This window comes from Cavia porcellus, unplaced genomic scaffold (assembly GCF_034190915.1).
Source record: "Cavia porcellus strain 051 isolate PalLab524CR breed Dunkin Hartley unplaced genomic scaffold, mCavPor4.1 scaffold_21, whole genome shotgun sequence".
In the NCBI taxonomy this organism is placed as follows: Eukaryota; Metazoa; Chordata; class Mammalia; order Rodentia; family Caviidae; genus Cavia; species Cavia porcellus.
Genome location: NW_026947504.1, coordinates 64,245,336 through 64,272,066, shown reverse-complemented (window position 1 = coordinate 64,272,066; position 26,731 = coordinate 64,245,336). Strand labels below are relative to the sequence as shown.

At 34.9% G+C, this 26,731-nt stretch overlaps 1 protein-coding gene across 3 annotated transcripts in view; it reads right to left on the bottom strand.

The window, feature by feature from the left end:
- The window catches only part of Fndc3a (fibronectin type III domain containing 3A), a 174,440-nt gene that overhangs the window by 108,951 nt on the left and 38,758 nt on the right, over nucleotides 1–26,731 (bottom strand). For all 3 annotated transcript variants that reach the window (XM_063232790.1, XM_063232791.1, XM_063232792.1), the window contains exon 3: nucleotides 3,543–3,618. In XM_063232790.1, coding sequence (XP_063088860.1) covers nucleotides 3,543–3,618 — 76 coding nt within the window. The remainder of the gene's footprint in view (nucleotides 1–3,542; nucleotides 3,619–26,731) is intronic.

Below are 26,731 nucleotides of genomic sequence, written 5' to 3'. Positions count from 1 at the left end.
CTGCTAGTGGACAGCTCCTTAAATACAGCCTATATGTCGCTTTATCCTGAAGGATTTTTTCCTTTCAAACCACTGCATGTTACACTACCCCTTCTTCTATGCTCTCAAAATACCTTTAGCATATTATGAAGCATCTTTATATTCTTATATCATTAACTTTGTATTTTTCTTCCTTTACTATACATGGCATTCTTAAACAGCAAACACTGCACCTCGCTTTCCTTTGAATTCCCAGCAACTAGCACAGTACATACTCAGTAAATTCACAGGAAAAAAAAAAAAAAAGAAAGAAAAGAAAAAAAGATTTGGCTCTCCAGGAAATATGCTAGAACAACAACAAAAAAAGTACCAAGCCCTGCCCATAACAAGCTGTAACTCAAAGTTCTTAACTTCTAATAAAAGCTGATTATTTAGAGCTCTAAAGTTTTCTGTAAATATAATTTTTTATTTCTATAAATTTTTTACAGGCAATTAAAAGGGAATCTGTCATTCCAATGTTTATTAATTTACACTGGATTCATCTCTATTCTATCACTTTTACTATATAGATTTTCTATTATGATATAGTGGCTAGTATAGAACAGTTCTCTGGCTTGATGGTCTTAGAGCCATTTTTCCTCTACTGGCCTGCGATTTTTCTCCTTTGAGACTTTCTCCTTATTGCCAAACTCGAGAGTTAGTCCACAAAGGACTTACTACATGACAGTGGTGGCAGAATGGAAAAAATGAACAGCAGCAGTCATGAGACTTGTATTGCTTGGAGTGAGAACATACAAATATTTCAAACCTACTCCCTTACTTACTAATACCATCTGGACAGACAAAAATAAAGAGGAGAAGACCCTTTTTATTTTCTGCCTCATTTCCTTTATCCTTTCCTGTACTTAAAAAATTCCACCCAGTCATTTTAAAACAAAGTTTCCATTCTGATAATCTGTCACTTGGAGAAAGGAGTCTGTTTTCCAGTAAGGCAAAGCAATATGTCTCTGTGCAAAAATATCTTCACATGGTAATTAATTCTTACTACTGAGATACACTGTTAGTATTATAGTCACATTATAAATCAGATAGGCTCTTTAGTCATAACTGAAGAGGTCACTGCCACTTGTAAAACCAATTTAAGAGATTTATGAGGAGGAGCTTTATGGAATATAGTTATAAACTAGCTTTGAAATACAAGCTAGTTACAATTCAGGGTCAGGTTATCCAACTAGGATTATCGGTTTTTATATTTTAAATCATGTTAAAACAGTAGTAAGAAACTTCATCTGAAAATACTTTCGAAAAATATCAATGATACATTAACTAAAATGTTTCTGTTACAAATAATATTTATGGACAATTTTAAAAGACATAAATAAAATACTGTACTCCATTAGGAATGTACATTCCATGAGGTACATAATAAAAAGTGGGATTATAAAAGCCAGGCATAGTACGTGCTTGTTCCAGCACTCAGGAGGACTGCCATGAATTCAAGGCCGGTCTGGGCTACACAGTGAGTTCAACTGAACTGTATAGTTAAGATCCTGCCTCAAAAAAAAAAAAAAAAAAAAAAAAAAAAAAAAAAAGAATTGTATTTACAAAAACCTAGCTGACAAGTAAAGAAAGGGGAAGACTATGTTACTGCTTATAAAATCTATCATCTGATGTCTTTTATGCTCACAACATATAGACTTCCTATTTGTGAAGTTCCTTAATTGGCACACAATTGATTTAAGATTTAGAGGCATTTCCTACTTGAAGACATACAGAGTTTGAAATGACAAGTTAATGTCTTACTTGTAATTACTGGACAAATTACTTTCCTGGAAAGAATCAGGTTAATGGTAAAATAGACTAGACAGTTTGGGTTAAGAAAGGAGTATCTAGGGGCTGGGGATTTAGCTCAGTGGCATAAGCGCCTGCTTGCAAGCAGGCAGTCGTGAGTTCGATCCCTGGTACCGATAAAAAAGGAAAAAGACAAAAAAAAAAAAAAAAAAAAAGGAGTATTTTAAACTCCAGTTTACCTTAAGTAGTCATGGAGTAATTACAAAACTCCTTTTACTCCCGCAGGTATCCCAGTTTGGATGATAAAGTATATGGTTACCTTAACTCTACTGTACTCCTTCAAAAATTAAAGCAGAAACTATGAGGTAATTCTTATATACAATGCCAAGAATTGAAGAGGATATGATCTTCAATTAAATCTAAGAAATGTTACCTGTTCAGAGCTTGGACCTTACCTTGGACTACTTTAGCCAGTGAGTTAAACAATACAAAATTTAAATAATTTTAAAAAGACAATCAGAAGAAATACTAAAAGAACATAGCTATTTGGTAAATCTATATCAAAATAACTGGTTGTAATAAGGTTTCAGAGAAGATGAAGATTACTTTTCTATTAAGTATCACTCCATAGTGATCATCACCACAATTTACTGAATACTTTATATGTGCTGAATCTGATTTGCAATACATTGCATACATCTTAGCTATCCCTTACAATTATTCTATGAAGCATACTGTTATTGGTAGGGACAGGATTTTACTGATAGAAATATACTTATGGAACTTAAGTAACATAAGCAGGATCACAGTTGGAATTAAATTCAGGTTCTCTAATTCTAAAGGTAGTGATTTTTCCTTTGGCTTAAAATAAATTTACTGTTTCACAGTTTTGAGGGCTAGAGGTCAAATATTAATTCATCAGCAAAACTGGTTCCTTCCAATTGATACACGAGAGAATCTGGTCATTCACCTCTCCTAGCTTCTGATGATTTGCTGGCAATCTTTAGCATTCCCTGACTGTGGACGTCTACCTTCACTTTCTTCTTGGGCTGCATGTTTGTGTCTATTTTCCCTTGTCATAAGGCTAGGATTAAGGGACTACTTTAGCCAGTGAGTTTTTCTAGTGCTCTCATCTCCACACGTGAAAATGATTTATATCAACTGGCAGCAATTTCGTACCTTCCTGCCCACCTACTGGGGAGAGAAGTGGTTAGTGGGCATAGGCCAAGTGATTCTGTTACACATCCTACAATTCATAGGACAGCTCCCCACAACAAAGAATTATCCTGCCCAAAGGAAATTAAAAAAAAAATTATAAATGTTAAGATCTGAGCTCAGTCTTCAAACAACAGTTGGTCCTGAATAGTCTGGAGTGGCGGAAACAAGAAGAGAATTCTAGATAAGGAAAGTAGTACTGATAGCAGGAGAGAGGTTCAAGGGACTGCAAAAGCTGATTTAAGGAAAACTGCAGGGAAACACTGTTGGAAAGAAGTTGAAAGATCTTTCTGAAAGACTTAATGAATCTGAACCAGACTAACTAAAGATTTTTTAGCAACAAAAAGTGACATGAACAATAAATACTCTAGTAAGATTAATGAAGAAACCAGGGCACAGTCTAAGGAGGAGGCTACTGCAACAGTTGAATGATACAAGTATTCAATGCATGCTTTTGTGTGATTGTAGCAGGAAAGAAGACACTCTAAGCATAAATATTATTACATATAATACATTTTTGGTTTTTGCAGCAAACAATAATAAATTATCTTTCTTACCTGTAATGCACTGAAACTGTCCATCTTCTCTTCTTATTGTAAAAGCTTCCCCTGGGTTAACTTGTACCAGAATAACCTTAAAATGAGGAGGAAACAATATTAACACAAACTACAGAAGAGCAAGTTAACACTTAAAAATACTAGGTGCTGCTATTAAGAGAGCAGATTTGTGAAGTTATTTAACTTTTTAAGTCCAAGTTGGCTCAGAGATAAAGGGAATAAAAAAGATAGTGACAAAATTTTACTGCAAAGCCATTAAGCTTCATTTAGAAACAAAGATGGAGTCAAACTGAAAAATATTTGGATCATTTATGGGAGTTAATCAGTTGTACTTTCCTGAAGTATAAACGGATAAGTAGAACATGAGGTGAGCATACTTGAATTAGTATGGTATTTAAATTACATCCAACAATGTGTTAAACTAATCCCACTGTTTAAAATAGTTTACTTATTATAAAGTTAAGATATATACCAATTTTATGAAATTTGAAAAACCAAGACAGAGAACTGGCAAAAAGGTCTGAAGTCCTTTCAGCTCAAAATAATACTGTTAACATTCTCATACATTTCTTAGTCTTGTTCTACACAGAACTGATATTCCCCTCTAAATTCTAGACACAATTTTGCATCTTTTAAAAAAGTTTAAATATTATGAAACATATTGTCACATTATATTACTCCAAGTGTTTCATCAAAATACTATAATATAAACTACTTAACCATTTTTTTAATGTAAAGAATTTAGGTAGTTTTCAAATTTTCCATTATTACAAACAGTTTGGAAGTATGCATTTTGATACATAGTCTTCCCCCTCTTTGTATTGTCTGATATATTCCTGGTAAAGGAATTCTGGTACCTGTTGTTAAATTGCCTTTTACAGGGATTTTATTAGCTTATGGTCCTTCTCATGGCCTATTCAAGGGCACCTTTTCATTACATTCTGTGTAACCTGGAAAATTAGTCTGTCTTTACTATTTTGACAGATATAATAGAACATTATACTACTTTTAAAATTTACACATCCTCTCTTCAAGTACCAGAGGGCCTTATGCATGGTAGGCAAGCATTCTGCCACTGAGTCATACTCCTAACTACTTTGGCACTTAAAAAAAAAAAGCGGTACTGGGATTGAACCCAGGGTCTTCATAGTGAACCACATTCTCAACCCTCAATTTTGATACTGGGTCTCAGTAAAGTCACCCAAGCTAAGCTGGAACTGAAATTCTCCTGCCTTATAGGATTAGAGGTGAACATTAGCACCATTAGTTAAACTTGCATTTATTATTTTTTATGTCTTATACTAATTTGTGTGTGTGTGTGTGTGTGTGTGTGTGTGTGTGTGTGAATTGCCAGTTGGTATCACCATTTATTTTCTGGACTCTTAAAAGTGTTCTTGGTAACTTCAATGAATTCTTTGCATGTTAAGAATAATACTGTAAGTCAGGGATATAGTGCAGTGGCACAAGTGCCTGCCTGGTAAGTGTGAAGTCCTGAGTTTGATACCAAGAACCACAAACAAACAAAAACAACAAAACAAAACAAAACAAAAAGTACAGTATGTTCCAAGCATTTTCTCCTATTTTAACTGCTCATCTTGCTATAGTTAATATCTATTGTGCTATCTTATATTAGTTCTATATTTAATCTTGTCTATGGTTATGCTGTCCAGTGTTAGCAGCTACTAACTATATGTAGCTACCAACCACTTGAAATGTGGCTTGTTTGGATGAGATATGCTGTAGGTGCAAAATACATACTATAAAGGGTTTCAGTACAAAACCCCAACATGTAAAATACCTAATTAATATTTTTTAATGTATTGCATGTTGGAATAATATTCTGGGTTAAAGAGAGACAGGATTACAATCTTTTCTAACACACTTAGTTAGGGTAATATCAAATATACTCCTGTAGCTTTAGTACTTTGATCTGATGAATAGTCACAATGTGTAGAAAAGTATGACACACACTGTATAATCTCTACATTTTGTGTATATGTACACGTAGGACCTAGAAGAACCCATCCAAGCTGCTTGTAACTGCAAATGGCTTTGCTTTTTGCCCTTTATGCCTGTTTTTTATAATTCACATATTAAGTTTTTTTTTTTTTTTTTGTCTTTTTCCTTTTTATCAGTACCAGGGATTGAACTCACGATCGCCTGCTTACAAGGCAGGTACTTATGCCGCTGAGCTAAATCCCCAGCTCCCACATATTAACTTTTAAAACATAAAAATTATTTGGGACTAAGTAGGCTAAATCAGACATTAAAATGAATTTTGCCTTTTTTAAAGTTTTTAAGGTGGGTACTAATAAATTTTAAAGTATTTATTTGGTTTACATTATATTTCATTGGGCGACATTGATTTAGATTTGATACATACTAGTTTTACTTTCTACTAATTTTTAGACAATTTAATTGTTTCTATTTAGTTCTCAAATGCACTTCAAATTCATCTGGAGAAGGGTCAAAAATATTTGTTTTCCCCGAAGAGCTAACCATTTGCTAAATTTAAGATGCTTCCTATAGCACGGGATATAGTCTTCTGTCCTGTGAATATAAAGCACGTTACTAACGTGACTAGATTACCAAATGCCTAGAACATTAGTAAAAGCACAGTTCTGGGTATGTTTGTGGGTGGTTTTGGGATGACTGGCATGCAGGCTAGACAACTGAGACCTACCCCAGTTGTGGACTGTATCAACCAACAGGCTTGAAGTCTGGATGGAACAAAAGAGAAAGGAGGAAGTTGGTGCAGAGTTGAAGAGTCCATTCGGCTGAGGAGTGTCTTTTGCTGCTGTTGCCTATGGACGTTAGTATCCAGTCTTGTCACTCTTCCAACATAGATTCGTATCACTGACTCTCCAGGGAGCTTCCAGGTCTTTGGTCTTGGACTGGTACATACCCTTTATTCTTCTTGTTCTGACAGTCTCCAGCTTCTTATACTGAGTAGGTGCTAGATCCTTCAGCTCCCCATCACACAGGTGGGTATTTTAGATTTTCCCATTTCTGTTCCCATAAGTCTAGGAAACTTCCTTGTGTAATCATATGTATGTGATCAAATATATGGTAAATGTTAAAATTTTAAAAAATTAGTATAGACATTATCACTACTAATCCTTCAAAGTACTGTATTTTAAACACATGTTGTAAAGCATTTCTGGAAGTCTTTTATGAATGTCTTTATTTGTGCTGTCATGGCTGCCTCAAGTCATTCTGAAATGGTTTATATTTAAATGTTCCCTGAAGCCTCAGGCACTCATAGATGGGACTATTGGGACATGACTGGATCATGGGTGTATAATACGCATCACTGGATGAGTCCACTGATAGTTTTTTTTTTAAGATTTTTTTTTTAATTTTAAAGAGAACAAAAGAAAACAGAATGAAACAAAGCAAATCAGAACAGGAAAATGCAAGCAACACAGCATTTCACAACAAAACAACTGGACATCAACAGTAGCTAACATGTCTCTTTTCATTGAAATAGTTGAACATGCCTTTACACACAACAATATCAAACATTCAGTTTAAGTTAATAGAAAATTAAGGATAGTTACCGTGGTATAACCTGCTATTTTTGGGATAGTTGTCTGTGCCCTCAAATCTAATATGAGTAGACAGACCAGAACAAAATATAATCAAACTAAACAGAGTGATGACTACTATGGCTTTTAAATACTAATACACTATTAATAATGTCCTCTGCCTTCCTTTTTAAGGCAATTTCTCCCTTTTCCCCTTCTCAAGATGCTTTGTATATTTTGGGTCCCACTAGCTCCTTTAGTTTTTAGATTAGGGGGTCAACCCGTGATCTACCTGAGGGTTGCTGAACCTTTTTATCCCTGAGCTTGATCTTGAGCTGTACTCCTTATTAAAGCCACAAGGTTTACCTTCCTTCCAGCTGTGTAGTTCTACACTGTCTTAAAGTGTCATAACTTCCCATCTATCTGTGGCTGTTGGATGAGTTGTTTCTATTTCTCTCTGGTTTCCTGTCACATATAGCATCATTTTCTCATTTTTGATTTTCAGTTTATTAACCCTCTTTCAGGTTGAGTTATATTTCCTATTCAGAGCATCTCGATGGATCCTGCCTCCTAATCTACTCTGCCTGTGTTTCTTTTTGTTAGTGTATCAAGGCTATCTATATTAAAGATTATAGCCTACCTTCTCTGCCTCACCTCTGCTATTCTATTTTTCTGCTATTACTTGTCCACTTTACTCCTTCCTTCCACTGTCTGCCCCATTCATTGAGGCCTCTCTGCTACTGTTGCCAGAATCCTGGTATTTTTTTGTCTCTCTCTCTCTGGAATGTCCTTCAGCATTTTTTGTAAGGTTGGATTGATGGCCAAGAACTCCCACAGTTCCTCCTTGTCTTGGAAATATCTTATTTCTCCATTAATTTTGAGAGAGAGTTTTTCCTGGGTAGATCAATCTGGGTTGCAGGTTATTTTCTTTCAGGGCTTGGACTATTTCCCCCCAGGCTCTTCTCGATTTGATAGTTTGTGTTGGTAAGTCTGTCGTTATTTTGATGATCTTTTCCTTTGTAGGTGATCTGCTTTTCTCTGGCCGCTTTTAATATTCTGTTCTTGTCATGGATTTCTGGGATCTTATTGTATGTCTAGGTGTAGATCTGTTTTGGTTGTAGGTGGCTGGAGTTTTGTATGCCTCATTCATCTGGCTATCATTTCTTTTTCCTATGCTTGGGAAGTTTTCCTTAACTATTTCTGTCAATAGTCTTTGTAATTCATTTGTGGTTACTCCTGCTTCTTCGCTCATGTTATTTATTTATTTTTTTAAACTTTTTTTTTCCTTTTTATTGGTACCGGGGATCAAACTCATGACTGCCTGCTTGCAAGGCAGGCACTTATGTTGCTAAGCTAAATCCCCAGCCCCACGTTTTTTATTTTTAAGTTATAGATCCTCTTGTCGTCTTCTAGCCTTTGAATTGTTTCTTTCGGGTTCCTTGTTATTTTTAAAGAGATCTTTTCTTTCATGATCACACACTATAAATCTCTCTTCAAGTTTTGAAAGGCTAACTTTCGTTTCTGTAAAGGCATTTTGCCAGCTTTCAATGGAGTTTTAGTTTCCTGGTAATCTCTTTGGATCTGTTTCATGTATTCTAAGTTTTATTTATATTCTTCATCAAACGTTTCTCTTCCTTTTCTGGGTTCCTCCGTTCTTCCATCTGTGTTTTCTTGGGAGGGGCTTAGCATTTCTTTAATTAATCTTTTTATATCTTGCCTCACTTGGATTAGAAGTTCAGTTTTAAGTTCATCTATGAGGTCACAAAGGTATTTATGTCCGCTGATGTGGCTAATATTGCATGATGGTTGCACTGGTTCTCTTCTGTATTTACCTCTCCTGGGCTTATTTTCCCAGGGTCAGCAGTTGGAGGTTTTTTAAAATTTCTATTTCATGTCATGTTTCTGGTTTCTTTCAGATAGGTGTGTTTTGGAGGTCCCTGGCCCTCTCCATATTGCTTATTTTTTCTGAAGTGTGCTGACTGGGGTTTTGCTGCCCTCTCCAATTTGCTGTTATCTAAGGTGCACGCAGGGATGATGCAGGCTAGCCTCTAGCCTCTGAGCCATTCAACCCGCAAGTGCCTTCAGCAACTTAGCCTGTGCTTTGTGGGAAGTCACAAGGTCGGGACAGTTTCGTTCCTGGCTAGTGGGTCCCAACCAGGGGCGTGGTTCAGCCCAAGCAGATCCCACCAATCCTCTCTGGGCCAGGGGCAGATGACTGATGCCACTGTGGTGCTGGGCTCTTCCCCTCTCCAAGATGTCCTCCAGCCAGTGACACCCGCCGTGGGACCCAATCTCCAGCACTCACCGGGAATCAATGTAGTTCTCCACCTTGGCTCCACTACACACTGCACCACATCCTCCCGCCAAGGGCCCGACACTCACCAATTCCCATTATCTGTGGCTATGGCTTCAGTGCAACCTTGAGTCCCCAAACTCCACAGCGCTCCCAGCACAGTGCGGACCTGTCTCAGTGAGTGCACTGGGCTCCAGCCCTCCACTTGCATTTTTCTTTCCTCTTCCTATTTTTCTTTTCACTTCAGTTTCCTCCTGGGTTCGTGAGAGTCCCTCTCCGCTTGTCCGGCCCTCTCTATGTTGTCAAATTCCAGCATCTGAGCTGTTTTTCCAGAGAGGCTCTCCACCCAGCAACCTACCAAGCCGCCATCTTCTCTAATCTCCTAGTCCACTGATAGGTTTATAGTGGAGTATGATGTTGGGAGGTAAAGCCTGGTAGGATGAGGTAGACCACTGTGGGTGTGGCCTGGTAAGGTGTATATTTATATACTGTAAATCTTATCCTTTTTGCTATTTCCTGGCTGCCATGTCACAAGCTTCTTCTCTTCTGCCATGCTGCCTTGGCTTGGAGACAACTGACTATAAAACTGAAACCTCTACAAACTGTGAGCCAAAATAAATCTTTCCTGCTTTAAATAATAAGTGTCAGATATTGTGTCTCAGTGACAAGAAAGTACCTAAGACATAGTCTAAATGTTTACCTTTTGTAGTCATTTTGATTTTGGGAAGAGCCAGAAGTCACACAATGCCATTCCAGTGAAGATACATGCTAATGTTTTTAACAAACCTGTCTTTCCATTGGATGACATTAAGCAGCAGCATTTACTGTATTTTTGGCCACACTTTGAAACAAGACAATCATGAAAGACACAATGGAAGTCTTGGATGATCCCTTTTTCAGGATTGTCTCATGAAAGGGAACTTCCAGAACTGCTTCAGAAAGAGATACTAATGATGGGATATGTATGTTCAAAGTCAGTGGGTGTATTCTGAGTGAATGGCAATACTATATTTTTAAAAATTTAAACATTCACCATATGTTATGATCACCACACACACACACACACACACACACACACACAGATTGTATAAATCTATTGATTCTACTGCTCTAGAGAATTCTAACCAATACATGGTATCTCATACTGTTACTGTTCTGGCAAAAGCTGCTTTGGAAATGTTTTAATAATTTCAATCAATATAACTAAATTTCTGATGGTGCACCACAGTTACTGTTCTTCTTGTTCAAACATTTCTTTGATACTGATTGCAGAGAAGTGGTATAATGGAACAAGTAAAGTGATATGAGTCCTTAAAATTAGGTACCATCTATATTATTACATGAACACATGTGTGTATGTCTACATGTATTTGCTTTCTAAAGAATATAAAATTTAAGTAGATTCTTCAGGACTGAGTAGGAGATAGATATGTACGAATAGAAAGAAGGCCCTTCAGACACAGAATAACTGCAAAGCTCAAGGACTTGAAATGTGCTAAACAGTTTATCATGTTCACTAAATCAAAATAAGTTCTAAAGTTCCATATGGTTGGAGGATGGGTGGGATTGGGGGATATGGTAGTGGGAAAAAGGGTAAAAGTGAGAAACACAGCAAGAATCGACGACAGCCATCTTGTGAGTCATGGCACGCAAGACACCAACAAAGAGTTTTACCTAAGCACAGCAGTGTCATGGAGGATTAACCTGCCACAGCATAACTGTGTGATGTTTACAGGCTTCAGTAGTCAGTTAAACAGATTTAAAGGATCAATTTTTACTTTTAACTGGTATTATTTCCTTTCTTCTGATTTTCCTTAAGTCTATTAGATTGTTTTCTAGTCTTTTTAGTTCGATACTTTCAATCTCTTTAGTAAAACATATGTTTAAGACTGATTTTACTTAGCTTAGCCATGTAAAATATTTTCATTATCTGTTTTTTGTTTTTTGCTATTTTCTTCTTGATCTTGTCTGTGATTCAAGAATTGTTTTATTTATTTATTTTTTTTTTTTTTGTACTGGGGATTGAACTCATGACTTTGTGCTTGTGGGCAGGCACTAATGCCACTGAGCTAAATTCCCAGCCTCTCAAGAATTGTTTTAAACAAAGTTAAAATTTCAAAAGCAGAGGATTTTTATTCTCAATAATCTCAACAAATCCATAGCTCTTCAAAAACTTCTTGAATCCATTCTCTCTTCTCCACTCCTTTTCTAATTAGTGTTAGAATTTGACAGTAGTAGTGAATTACTGAATTACCTAAAGCCAGCATGGAGTTAAAGCACTATGGACCACATAAGAACATAGAGTTCTTAACGTAGGGGCTAACAGATTTGTGAACCGCTCTCTGTAGACACTGAAAATTTTGAATTTTACTGTATTCATTACATTCTTAATGAAGTCTAGGACCAAAAGCAGATTAATAAGTATCAGAACAGATCCTGAATACAGGATAAAATGATTAAAAGCAATCAGGTTGGGGCTGGGGATTTAGCTCAGCGGCATAAGCACCTGCCTTGCAAGCAGGCGGTCGTGACTTCAATCCCTGGTACCGATAAAAATGAAAAAGACAAAATAAATAAATAAATAAATAAATAAATAAAAGCGATCAGGTCAATATGACTAAATGACCTAAATATCTTTATTTTACTGCTAATTTACCTTGATATAAACAGTCCTAAAAATTCTATAGTTTGAAAGCCACTTTACATGCTACCTCAGTTATCCTAACAGACTAAGACAAATTTATTCAGACAAAGAAAGATAAAGAGGGAAACTAAACAAAGAATTAGGAAATGTAACATACTATTAGTTAATAGTCAAATAAGGAATACTATTAGGAATACAAATAAGGAATACTACTAATAGTCAAATAAGGAATATTTAAAGATAGAAATATTGGCATATCTTACTGATTCTTAAAAAATAAAACATTACAATTAAAATCTATAAATAACTTAAAAGCTCATTATTTAACCTAAAAATTTTAGCTCTTTTTGCATCTGACTTCTTAGGAGAGTAATGAGCAAAATATTATAATTCTCTGGCATTCCAGTTAATAATTGGTACTTCTGAACTCATGTACTCACTTCTGATATAAGCTACTATAGTCCAATGAAATAAAGTCTTCATTTTTTTACTCCTATCTCATTTTTTACTCCTGTCTCTACACATCTGCCAAGCAGTTTCCTCTGGGCTAGTTACAAAATAATTAACTGATTTTTTGAATACATATTTAAGAATATATAAATGTAAAATAGTGTTATTTTCATCTGAATGGGTTTAGGTGAGCATCAAAAAGGCATTATTTAGTAAGAGGAAAAATTTTGAAGCTGGGTGTGGTGGTACATGCCAATAATCCCAGCATGCTGGGAGGGTAAAGCAGGATTGCAAATTCAAATCCTGTTTGGCAATTTAATGATTTATGAGACCTGTCTCAAAAAAGGGGTAGGAATATAGCTCAGTATAAAAGCTTGGGCTCAATCTCCAGTCAAACAGCCCCCTCCACCACCACACACACACACACCACACATGCAAACCTCAGTCTAAAGGCCATGGGTTGAATCCCCAGTCCTGGCATAAACAAACAAACAAACAAACATAAATCAAACCAAACCAAATGCTCCACCATTTGATAGCTATGTGTAACTCTGTATAAGTGACTTAAGTCTTTTTTTCCTAGTCTGAAAAATTAGATCAATAATCACAACATAGGACTGTTGAAGGATTAGGAAATAAAAGGTAGGTAAAGCATACAGCATAGGTCTGACATACACAGTAAGCACCAGTAAGTGATGTCTGTTGTTATTATATTTGTTCAAAAAGTATTTCTTTGACACTCTGTAAATAACAAGTACTATTAACAAGTACTACTGGGTATCAAGTAAAGAGTCAAATAGTAAAGACCTTTTCTAAAGCACTCAAAATAGCCAAAATGATTTTTCCCTAGATGGTCTTATAAGTTCAGAAATCACAAATGAAAAATTCATACTACTTTATTCTCTTGTCCCTGGTTACAAACCTTATTTTATTTGGAGCAGAATCTCTAGGTCAGATGGTAACTTTATGTTTAAGTGTTTGGGGGAACCCCTAAACTTTCATCCTGTGGCTATATCATCTTACAAGTCTACCAATGATATATGAAGGTTCCAATTTCTCTATATTTTTGCCAAAGCTTATTTTAAATGTTTGAACACATAAAAATAAGTTTAAGATATGAGAGAATTAAAAATCTAGAAATCTAGATTTAAGAAAAGCCAATTAAAACTGCTTACAGTGGGAAAGTTAGCAAAACCCTGTCTCAATAAATAAGAAAGGACTGGAGATAAATAGTTCAGAGTAAAAGGAGGAAAAAAAAATTGAACAGTTTTTGCTCCAAATGTTCCAATTTGTTCCAGTTTACTAAGTACTATAATCTTCACTGGCAGGTTGAACTTCAAATTGCCTGTAGTCTAGTAAGGCACCTTTAGAGACACTGGTCTGTTAGTAGCTTACATTTTACAGTTGTCTAGTGAAAATACACATAGTATGTAGGGATGTTAAAGGTATAATCAAGTGTCAGTATATTCTGAATACCTGCTAACAAATTAGTCACTGTACAGTAAGCTTTCTATTGTACAGGAATGTATGTGGTCAACATAGCAACTAAATGAACAAAGAGTTTCAGTAGTATCTGGCTCCAGATCATCCAGTGTTAATTATCAACTTAGAAATTAAATATATTTTAAGTTATACTTTTAGTAATCTATTTTTGCTTCTGGAGACTGGAGCAGGTCAGTGTACTTACATTTTAAGGAAACAGTGCCAGTATATAAACTATTTAATGCCATTTACCTAGAAATGATAATCTATTATTGCTGGCATTGACTATATAACTTTAACCCATCTATCAAAGAAAGAATGGCAGCAGTATTATAACTTCTGGTTCATTAACAATCACATTAAAGTGATATAAATGCACATCTAAAATGCAAGTAAACTTTAAAATATTTTGTGTTGATATAATCCATATACTATAAAATTTGTTCTATAAAGGGTACAACCCAGTGCTTTTTAGAATACACACAGAATTGTAGAACCATAACAATTCAAAAACATTTTCATTATCTCAAAGAGACTTTTATAGACTTTCATAGCTGGCTGCTTTCATTTACCATAATATTTTCCAGGTTCATCCAGGCTGATGCATATTCTAACATAATTCATTTCAGTTTACACCTAAATAATATTCCATTGTACAAATATTTTGCTCATCCATTCATTTATCTTGTGGACATTTGAAAGCTCCCACTTTTTATCTATTATGAATGCTGCTGTGCAATTTTTTTTTTGGCGTGGAAATACATTGTGTTTCTCTTGGATATTTAACCACCAGTAGAACTGCTGGACTATTTTCCAAAATGGATTTGCCAGCAGCGTATGAGGATTCCATGTTTTCCATATCTTGCTAGCATCTGTTATTTCTTTTTTTTTTTTATTTTATTTAAGGAGAAAAAAAAGCAGAGAAAGGGTACAAGTTATATAGATTTACAGAAAAAAACTAAACAGTAGGAAATCACTAGTTAATGGATTACATATTGTCATCTTAGAAATAATTGTTCAAGTTACAAAATTAAAGCTTATAAAGTGGACATTCCAACAGTGAGACTGCAAACAGTTCTGTTCAATGATCCAACAAAACTCAGTAATATCATTGTGTATCTTATACACTTAAATATTCATGCGGTTATATTATTTAGAGCACTTTCTTTTCCTCTCATTTGTACAATGACAATTACACATTTTGGGTTTTGTTGCTCCCACAGTTCTTACTACTTTTTTGGAAGAGAGTAGAACCAAATGTGACATAACAGAACACAGTCAGTCAAATCAAAAGGGTGGACATAATAGATAATGTAAAAACATAATACAAGGTGATCAACAATGGTTACCATAATGCCTCCCCCTATCTCAAAAAGAATTGCCTATATCATCAGTTATAATAAAACTGAACAAAACAGTAAAGAATGAAACCAACAAAACCAAAAAATTGGAGACATTATAGGTCTTCAAAAGTAGATAATAGTCAACCAGAATGGGTGTAATAATGAATCCCACTATCTTGACAGCTGTTGCCTAAACTTTCGAACCTGGTACTATCAAGCAAAACAGAGTAGAGGGACATCAGAAACAAGATGGTGAGAGCAATACAGGGCTTTAAATCAAGATAATGGAAAGTCAAAGTGGGTTACTATAATATATACTGCTATTTTTAAATTTATTTTTCCCTTAATTAAAAGGATAAAAAAAGTAAATAATAAAATGGAGATTGAGATAAAAGAGGGCATAACAGCAAATCAGCGCAGATCAAAACATAACCATTTAAGCAAAATAGTGTTTCACCACAAGATTATCCTGACATAAAAATAGTTACCATATTGTCTCTTTCCTTGAAATCTTTGAGCATAACTTCGTATACTGTAGCATCAAATATATCAAAACAATGTAAAACCATTCAAGAGAATGACAGTATTACAGGCTATTTAGAATCAACTAACAGAAAATAAAAAATGGTTTCTGTATAATCTCCTTGTCTATAAAAGGTTTTGCTTATAGTATCATATATAATAAAATCCAATAAGATACCACCTGTTTAGACCAATGGAGACAGAAGAACAAAAGCTTGATGAGACTTCAAAACAAGATGATACTAAATCAGTATTACCTCTTAAGACATCATTTTCTCCAAAATAGCTGTTCCTATCATCCAATCTTCTCTGCCTCATTTCTGTTGAGCTCTTTTTCTGTCATTAGTTGTCAGTTTGTCTTCTTCATTTTGTTTTCTGCTCCATTAATTGTGGCCTCTCTGCTGCTACTTCTGGATTCTTAGTATTTTTCTTTTTTAGAATATCTTGCAGTATTCTCTGTAGAGTTGAATTGGTGGTTGCATATTCCCCTAGTTCCTCTTTATCCTGGAAGCACCTTGTTTTTCCATCAATTTCCAGGGATAGTTGTGCAGGATATCTCAATCTTGGCTGGAAATTATTATCTTTCAAAGCTTGAATTATTTCCCCCCACGCTCTTCGTGATTTGATGGTTTTTGCCGAGAAGTCTGCTGTAATTCTGATGGGTGTTCCCTTGTAAGTGACCTGTTTCTTGTCTCTGATGGCTTTTAGTATTCTGTTCTTGTATTGGATTTCTGGAATTTTAATTATTATATGCCTGGGTGTTGCTCTGTTTGGGTTGTAGGTGGCTGGGGTCCTGTATGCTTCATACAACTGAGTATCTTTACTTTTTGCTAAATTAGGAAAATTCTCCTGGATTATTTCTGTGAGTAGCTTTTGTAGTTCATTTGTTTGTGTCCCTACCTCTTCTTTTATGTTCTTAATTCTTAAGTTGTAGATCCTCTTATCATCTTCTAGTCTTTGTATTATTGCTGTTTCTTTGTTATTTTTAAGAAGTTTTTCATTTCATGCTCCCATATTACAAATCTGCCCTCCAGTTCAGATAATCTGTCCTTAGTTTCTTTCAAGCTGTTATGCCAGTTTTTGATAAGAGTTTTTAGTTTCCTGGTAATCTCTTTGAACCTGCTTCACATATTCTATGCTTTCTCTTATTTTCTCCATCAAACAATTCTCCCCTCTTTTTCTGTTCTTCCATTCCACCATCTGTTTTTTCTTGGGTGGTGCTTAGCATTTCTCTAACTATTCTGCTTATGTCTAGCTTCAGGTCATTAATAACTTCATTCCTGAACTTGTCTATGAGGCTCTGGAGATAGCGCTTTATATCTATTGGTGCTGTGTCTGCTATTGCCTCTTTCTCAGGATTGGGGGCCGAGGATCCTTTCTTGTTGCTGCCTCTTCCCATATTCTTTGTTCCTTATATATGCAAGTGTATATAGGAGGCCCAGCTTCCTTCCCTGTTGGCCACAGTCTGATTGAATTGTGCCGGCTAGGTGTTCCTGCCCACTGCAGCACACCAACAAGTTGCAGACCAGGCAGCCTATGCAGGGCCCGCCCCTCCAGGTCAATCTGCCTTCAGGCGCTGGGACCTGGGTTGTGCTAGCCTACTGGGTCTCAGCCAGCAGCATCACGTAGGCTAGGCACTGCTCACCAATCCCGCTTGAGAGGGAGATATGTGACTGAAGTCACTGCAGCGCTCTGTTCCCGCAAGTCTGCCTGGTCCCAGAATGTCCTCTGTTGGAGTCTCCTAGACCATGGAAGAGTCCCAGTTTCTCTCACTCACCGCAGGTCAATGCACAGCTCCCTGCCCGTCCTGCTTTCAACTCTGTTCACCGATTCCCGTTCTCAGAGCTTTCGTGTGTCTCTCTCCCTGCTGAGCCGATGTAGACGCAGCAGCGGTGGTGGGAAACCCAAATCGCGGCTTCCAACGGCGCGGCTCCAGCTTCCACACTGAGGCTTTTCTGTTCCTGTTGTAGCACCAGGATTGCATTCCCAGTTGGTTTCTCTCAGCCCAGTTCATTCTTGGGTCAGCAGGGCATATCTCCACTTGCTTATGATTCCTTACTCCGCACCATTCCTGAATTCTAAGCTGGGTCTTTCAGAGAGCCTCCGTAGCTGCTGCTATCTGTCCGCCACGTTCTCCTGGAAACGCTAGCATCTCTTAGTAACCGACATTTCCATTCTAGCTATCCTAGCAAGTGTGAAGCACTACAGTACCTCATTTTTAGTTTCTTGATGACTCCTTTCTAACAGACAATTTATTCAACCTTGGTGAAATACACTGTATTTCATTTTTTCTTGTCTTTGGTGTTGTCTTGAAATCATCCCATAATTAAAGATCAAGTGGGATTATCCCTACGTTTTATTCTGAGTCTTGCAGTTTAGTTCTTATTTTAGGATTCTAATTCATTTTTAAGTTAATTTTGTATGTGGTTGATATGTATCCAATTTTTTTTTTCTTTTATATTTGGACACTGAGTTGACTCAGTATTAAAGCTGAAAAGACTATTCTTTCCCAACTCAATCATTTAGGCAGCTTTGTCAATAATCTACTAAGCAGAAATATAAAGGTTTATTTTAGAATCCTTAATTCTATTTCAGCGATCATTGTCTATGTTTATTTTATTACCATACTGTCTTAATTACTGTATCTTTGTAAGTTTTAAAATTGAGAAATGTTGATTACTCCAACTGTCTTTCACGATTGTTTTGGTTATTCTGAGTCCCCTGCGTTTCTATATGAGTTCTAACATCAATTTAATAATTTCTGTAAAGAAATGAACTATGATTTTGGTAGAAAATGTGTTATACATGTCCAATTTAGGGGACAGTCCAATATAAAGTCCCCTGAACTATGATCATGAGATGTATTTTCCTTTAAGTTTAATTTCTTCTGTGATATTTCTTTTCTTTTCAAAGTCTTATATTTATTGATTTATTCTTATGGTACTGTACACTGAACCCCTGCCTCACATAGTAGGCAAGTGTTCTATCACTGAGCTCCATCCCAAGCCCCTTTTTCTCTTTTTTTCTTTGGATTTTGTTGTTGTTGTTTTGGTATTGGAGATCAAACTCACGATCTTGCATTTGCCAGGCAGGTGCTTATGCCACTGAGCTAAATCCCTGGCTCTTTTCTTTGGATGTTGAGACAGGATGTTGGTTAAGTTGCTCAGGCTGGCCTTGAATTTATCCTTCTGCCTCATCAACCTGAAGTTGGAGTTACAGGTACTTGCCACCATGCCTGGTGGAAATTTTTTTTTTCAGATTGTTCATTGTTAGTATATGAAAATACAACTGATTTCTCTAAATTGAACTTACTCCTTACAATGATGATAAGTTTAATTACTTTTCATAGTATTTAGTGGGTTAGGATTTTCTGTTTATGAGATGATGTTATCTTTGTATAGAGTTTTATTCCTTTTTCCATATGGAGGCCTTTAATTCTTTCTTGAGCTTGAGCTTCTAGTAAATTTTGAGTAGAAGTGAGAACAGAAGTGAGTGTCTTCATCTTAATCTTAAGGGAAAGGTATTTAGTCTTTACCATTAAGTATAATGCTAAATGTAGGGGGGTTGTTTTGTTTTTGCTTTTTTGTAAATATTTTCTACAAGGCAGTTATTTTCTGTTCCTTAATTATTGAAGTATGTTTTAATCACAAAAGGTGATGAATTTAGTCAAGGGCTTCTTCTGAACCTACTGAGATGACCATGTAGTTCTGTACTTTTCTATTCTTTGAAACAGAACAAAGACTGTTTCACATGTGTTCAAAGAATTTTGCATTCCTGGTGTAGATCTCACGTAGTTGAAATACATAATTATGTTTTGATCTTTCTAGATTATTTGACAGTTCATCTAGGACAGCTTGTTGACCTGCAACTATTTATGCTATTCCCTAATAATCCAGTTTTACTTAAGATCTGTGTATGTCTTCTCTTTCATTCTTGTTTCAGTCTTGTCTTGATTATATACCTAAAGAGGTAGCAATTTTGTTGGTTTTTCAAAGAACCAACTTTTGGTACTCTTAATTCTTTTCTATTCTCTAGTTCATTTATTTCTATTTTCTTCCCCCTATTAGCTTTGGAGTAGATGTGCTCTTTTATTTTTATTTTCTTGAGGTGGAAAGTTACTGATTTAAGATCCTTTTTAAAAAAAAAAAAAAACCAAATTTTTGCAGTTACAAATTTAACTCAAAGCACTGTTTCAACTCTAACTCATAATAAATAAATTTTCTTGTGCTTTGCCTTTGTTTCACGATTCCCAAAGTATTTTCTAATTTCTTCTTTTTGTGACTTTTCTTTCATCTGTTAGTTTTATCTGTAATATTTGTTTTAATTTGTTCATTTATAATATTTTTGATTGATCCAAATTTCCTTGATTTCTGACTTCTTCCCACTGTTTTTAGAGGTATACTTTATAGCTTTTAAAATTTATTAAGATTGAACTGTTTTATGGCCTAGCATACAACCTACCATCAAAAATGATCCATGTGCACTTGATATATGTTGCTACTACAGGGTGTAGTGTTCTATAGATGTCTTTAAGGTCCGCAGTGTTTATATTTCCTTATTTATTGTCTACTTGTTCCCTTCATTACTGAAAGTGGATTACTAAAATCTCCAATTATAGTAGTTCAACTGTCTATTTCTTTCTTCAGTTTCACCAATTATTACTTCAGGTAATTTAAGGTTCTGCTGTTAGGTACAGAATTACCTAACAGGTAATTGTGAGGCACTATTTGGTTGATATTAGTACAACTTCATTAATAGAGAGATGAGTTCATAGCTCAGTGCTACACTTGCTCATCTCCCCCTTTTTGTTTCTCTCTCCCTCCCTCTTGGCCGTACTATGAGGTAAGCAGATTTCCTGTTATGCCCTTCTGCATAATGGTCTCCTCAACACAGACCAAAAACAATGGCGCCAAGGGAACATGGGCTAAAATCTTTGAAACTATGAGCCAAAATGAATCTTTCCTTAAGTTGTTTATATCAAATATTTTGTCACAGTGATACAAAGGTAACAATTATTTCGCTGATACGTTTTTAAAAATTTATTGACCGTCTATTACTATCTCAAACGTAAAACGTGACATGTAACATTGAAAATCCTTTTAGCAACCACCTAGTTGATAAAGGTATAATTTCGTATCTTTTTAAAATTTTAAAACACTTCAAACACATAGGAAAGTGGAAGATATTACATCTATTACTTTCCAGAATCAGTCAAGACTTACTACATTGACAAATGTTGCTCAGGTTTATTCATTATTACTATATATTGCTGTTTTAAAATTTCTTTTCATTTTCTTTTGATTAGTTTACATCAGTTACATTACATCTCACATATCCCTTTGTTATTTTAGTCAATACTGTACTTTGGAGACATATAACACGGATTCTTACAGTGGAATACTGGTACATGGTATCTAGCACTGCATTCTATAAACTCCCTAAAACGTATCTATTTTCTTACTTTGGACCATTAATTTTTTCATTTACTTCATTGTTATAAAGGGATGCAATGAAGGATTCTATACATGTGCCCTTGTATGCACGAGTAAGATTTTTCTATAAGAGAAATACCTAGCTTCATTAAATATTGCCAGCCCACACCTGTAAAACAACTGTGTATGAAAGATTCTATTGCTCTGCAGCCTTATTGTGCTGTCAGGTGTCTCAAAATTTACAACCTCATTGATCTCTTGATACTTATTATTTTCCTTCAAAGCCTGGTTCCACTCTCCATTATTTCCCCAAACCTTTAATTAGTCTCATGAATCACCCTACTAATGGAGGATACTTTGTATATAGTCATGTTTGTGGCCAACTTTGGAAAATGATATAATTTTTTGGGTACATAACAGCCATTTGTTAATCTGTGGGCAAGTCTACCAGCTCTGTTAGCTTTTAAATGCTGATCCCTGAACTGTAGAGGCAGAAAGATTATTAAGTGGTCAATAACATGTTCACAGACACATGGGACCTGGGATTGAGATGTACCAATTAAAGAATATCTATTTTATGCATGATGGACAATTCCAAGTCAATGTCGAAACACTGGGAAAAATTTATTCAATTACACTTAAGCATTAAACACTCCTGGTGCTTAACCCATGTATCAGTTTATAACATTATGTTTAATTATAAATCTTTAGGATCAGAAATTACATCTTGTACTTAGAAACCTTTACACAATTTCCCCTACTTAGTAGTTAACCTTAGTAAATGCTTATAAATTGAATTGCATTTATAATTGCTTAAAAAGTACTCTTTGAGAATTAACAGTATCTGACCAATTTCAAATCTGATGAAACTGATTATAGTTTGTTGTTCATGATACACACACAAACGCACACACACACCATGTACAGGAAAATGTCTGACAGATAATTTACAATAATGATGAAAATAAAATGGTGGCAATAAATTTTTTTTCTAATTGTATTTTGAGGCAGGAAGAAAATCTGGAAATGTAACATACTGTTACTTAAAATAATTACTAACCCACTTTATTGTTACTTAAAATAATTACTAAACCATTTTTATTTTAGTAAAATAATTACTAAAACAAGAATGCAAAGGGGTTAGTTAATTTTAAAGTCATCTGAACAAAATATTTTCAAAACTTCAAGGAGAAAATGATCCTCTGAGTGTTTGTCATAAAAACAAATACAACAAATTCAAAACTAAAACTCAGAATATGATCTTTAACATTCTTATTAAAACTTGGTTTGTTCACACAGAGGTACATGAATATTTCCTCTAAAATCTGAATAGCACATACTCTCACCCTGATAACGAAATGAAATAAAACTAGCAATTCTATATGTTGACTTGGGTTTACAGTAATTGCCAGCAATACAGTGCTACGGGATGGGTAAACTGATAGTTTCTTAGGGAGCAGAAATTATTTGTCAAAATGGGAGGGGAAATATCATTTATGCCTACAAATGAACAGCAGATATTTGAGGAAGGAAATGGTTTTCTGCAGTAAGGAAAACACAGAAAGCAAACATTTGCTGTTTGAGGAAACCTGAGAGGAATTCAACTTGGATAAATAGAGATGACAAAATTATAAGCAACTATTTTTGAAGTTTTAAAAATCTGAATAAATATAATTCTATGATCTATTCCTCTGCTAATACAGAAGAAATATGTGTATTTATATAATAACTAAAGCCAACTGCAAGAATGTTGTTGAAGCATTATTTGTAGCAGCCTAAAACTGAAAATAATCCAAAGAAAAATTCATACAATGGATTACTATGCAGCCAATACTATGCTACATGGAACAGAGATGAATCTCATATAGTATAATGTTGAACAAAAGAAAGTAGGCACAAAATAATATATAATTCTGTTTTTATAAAATTCAAAAACAAAACTAATCTTTGGTGTGAAGAGGTAAAAAGAGATACTAATTGGGAGGCATGGAATATTTCTTAGGTAGAGGCTTGGGGATGAACTTTTGGCAGGGAGTACTAGTAAAGTTCTGTTTTTTAACCAAGGGCTGGTTATATGGACTGTATTCACTTTTTTTAAAAATAGGCTGTACAAAAGTGATTTGGGCACCATTCACTAATCTTAAATGTAAACATTTATAAAACTGTACAAAAGTGATTTGGGCACCATTTATTAATCTTAAATGTAAACATTGATAAAACTTCATAAACAACTCAGATATAACAACAGCTACCTTGTTATTGCTAACCAATTAATCCCCTTTTCTTCAAATAAAACTTATTTTAACAGATTGATATATTTACAGCTTTCGCATCTGTGAAATATGTGTATAACATTTAGAAGGCATATTTTCTTCTTGTTCTAATTGCTAGGGCTTTTCACAACTCAAAGAGTTATACATTCAAAGTTTAAAAATATTCACAGTACAAAATGGCATATGATAAAGCCTTCTTTTTGAGGTCAGCCCTTGTTTATAATTTTATGGGTGTTTTGGGTATGTGTTTATATGTGTATACCTGTTTGTCCTATTTTCAAAATGTTCTTTTTTGAAAAAAATTCAAAGAAATGGATCCTTTCAGGAACCTGAATAGTGAGCTTGATAACAAAATGATACTTAACAGAGTTCTGAATATATAATTACCATAGTTTATTAATGAAAAGAGTTATAAAGAACTCAACTACAAACAACAATCTACAATTATGTGTACAATTTTTTAAAAAGTATCCTGTGTTATATAACTTTAAGAACACAAAAACAAATCCTGGAAACATCATTTATATATAAGAACTCTTATATATAAATTTATATATAAGAACTCATTTATAAGAACTCTTTTTTCATTTAATATTTCTTATTATTGGGCATTTACAATCAAACTCACTTTATTAGAATTTTCAACTTTTAGTTGAATGCATGTATTTAGTGTTGCTTACAAGTTATTCCCTATTTGCTCCTCACCTCAGGACAAACTGTATTTCTTAAAAGTAAATAATTTCCACAAGATTCTAGGGGAGTGATGGTGAATCTGTAAGCGCTTTCAGTGATTCAAACAGCCTGCTGCAGCCAAGTGCCACAGATTTACCACCACTGTTCCAGGGCATAAGAGTGGTGAACTATAGTCACTGTACTCAATCAGAAAGTTAGAAATTATTCTAATTGTAAAATATCCAAGAATTAGAACATCAATACTTTCATTGATAAAGCCAAGAAACAAACTGTCAGAAGACAACTGAGTTTAAGGGCAAAAGAACAGCAAGATGGAGAAATCCTATAAGAATGAGAACCCCAAAATCTGGGAGGCTGAAGCAAGAGATCACCAATATGAACTCAGCTTGGGCATTTAGTGAGAACCATATCAAAATATAAAAGGGCTGTGTCTAATACAGAGACTCCAGTACAACTGACGTGTGGAGGGAGCACAAGGTCTTTTATGTCTAAGAAAAGTCAAGGAAGTATAATAAAACAGATTGGTTTAACATTTTAGCCTTTCCAAAACTTCTAAGGGGGGACTTTAACAAAAAGAAATTTTATTTGCCAAGAAAAGCTAAAGAGCAATTAGAAGAAAATTAATGTGGGTTGTGAACTCCACAATTCAGAGTCTGGATTAAAGTTCTGGGGCACAAAATTAGTGTCACAAAGATAATAAGATATTATTTTAAAGTCTCAGTAACCTCACCCCTAAGTTTTACAGAATGTTTATTGTTTGTTATTTAAGCTATCAGATTCTTAAAATGCATATGTACATATTTTAAACTTAAAAGTATAATCACATTTAAAAGTTATTTTATCTGATATTTATTAGTGAAAATTTTCCTTCTTTTCCCAGTTAAACTAAACACAGCTCTCATGGAGATAAAGAAGCAAAAGCATTAGGTAAAAAAGATAATTTCAAAAATGTATGGGGCTAGGGATTTAGCTCAGTGGCATAAGCGCCTGCCTTGCAAGCAGGCAGTTGTGAGTTCGATCCCCAGTATGGATAAAAAGGAAAAAGACAAAAAAAAAAAAAAAAAAAAAAGTATGTTTTAGGGTTTGTTTTAGGTGTAGAAAAGGGAGAAGTGTCTTTACTTTCTATTGCTCTGCTTTTTCAGTTTCCTCTGGATAGAAGGCTCCAAATGTTCTGGGGACAATTCTCAATCAAGTTTCCAAACAAAGGACGGCTATGCATACAAGATTACCCATCTACAGACAGCCCCAAAGTAGGAAAATTTAGTGACTATGAAGTGGTTTATTTATTGTAAAGAGATAAGTCAGGTAAAAAAAAATAAACAAGCAAGCAAACAAACAGAACCAATGAAACAAAACACTTCCTCATAGGGCTATTCATTCATCAGGGTTTGAACATAATTTTATTCTGAGTGTAATGAACACAATCATATATTTATTTAAGGTGAGAACTGATTACACTGCAGATGCTGGTAATTAACAGATACTTTTCATTCCAAAGGTTAAACATCAATAAAAACAAATCTAAAATAATATGAGAAAAATGCTATATTCCATAGAATAAACCTACTTCTGATCATTTTGCATTTTTACCCATTAAAACCTCTTTTTTGGATGACACTGGGAAAGGTGGAGTATAATCTTCCCAAGCCTACTTTTCCATAACAGCAATGAAAATAAAAGTCAAAATGGCCAAATCCAGGTTTTTCAGAATGCTGGAAATTAATCAGAGTTAATTAACTTGCAACAATCCATTCAAGGATAACAAGTGACTCCTGGTATGAACAATGAACTTTAAACCACTGCAGTTTGCTCTACTCCTTTCTCCCTCTCCCAAGCTTCATGGTAGCCTTGAAATCCAACAGCTTCAAACCACAGTAGCACTGAAAACCAGTAGAACAGCAGCTGTCAGAGGGGACAGAATAGATTTGGAATTGCATACAAGTTTCACCCTTAAAGAACTTCCATTAGCTGGTCTATCTGATGCTAGGTTCCTTGAAAACCCCTAGTTGCAGTGTTCATCCTTATTTGGCCTGAGCTCTCTCAGTGAAAACAGTACTCCTCCTTCGAAGTATTTCTAAAGCAATCTTTGGCAGTTGGTTAATATCAAAGTTGCCTATGGTGATAATAACAACTGGGAAAAGAAGAAGCCCATCAAAAATGATGAAAGGAAAAACTGGGGAAATAAGATATATGTAAGTGACTTTAAACAGTTTCAACATGGTCAAGACAAGGTACAGTATAAACTGTTTCACTTTGGCAGCACAAACATACTTGGCATCAGAAATCACATTGTAGGACTTGCCTCTCACCAAATCAAAATTCTCTCAATGTAAATAATCTCGTTTATTCCTGAAGTTTCCTTATCCATAAAATTCTGTTACTATCTATATTCCTGGCTCAAGTCAGATCTCTTTTATGAAATTAACTACAGAATACATATTTTAATATTTAAAATATCTTAATATATTTTAATAAATATTTAATACATGAGTAGGACTCTTACAGACTTAAGTTTTGAATCCTGGTATTT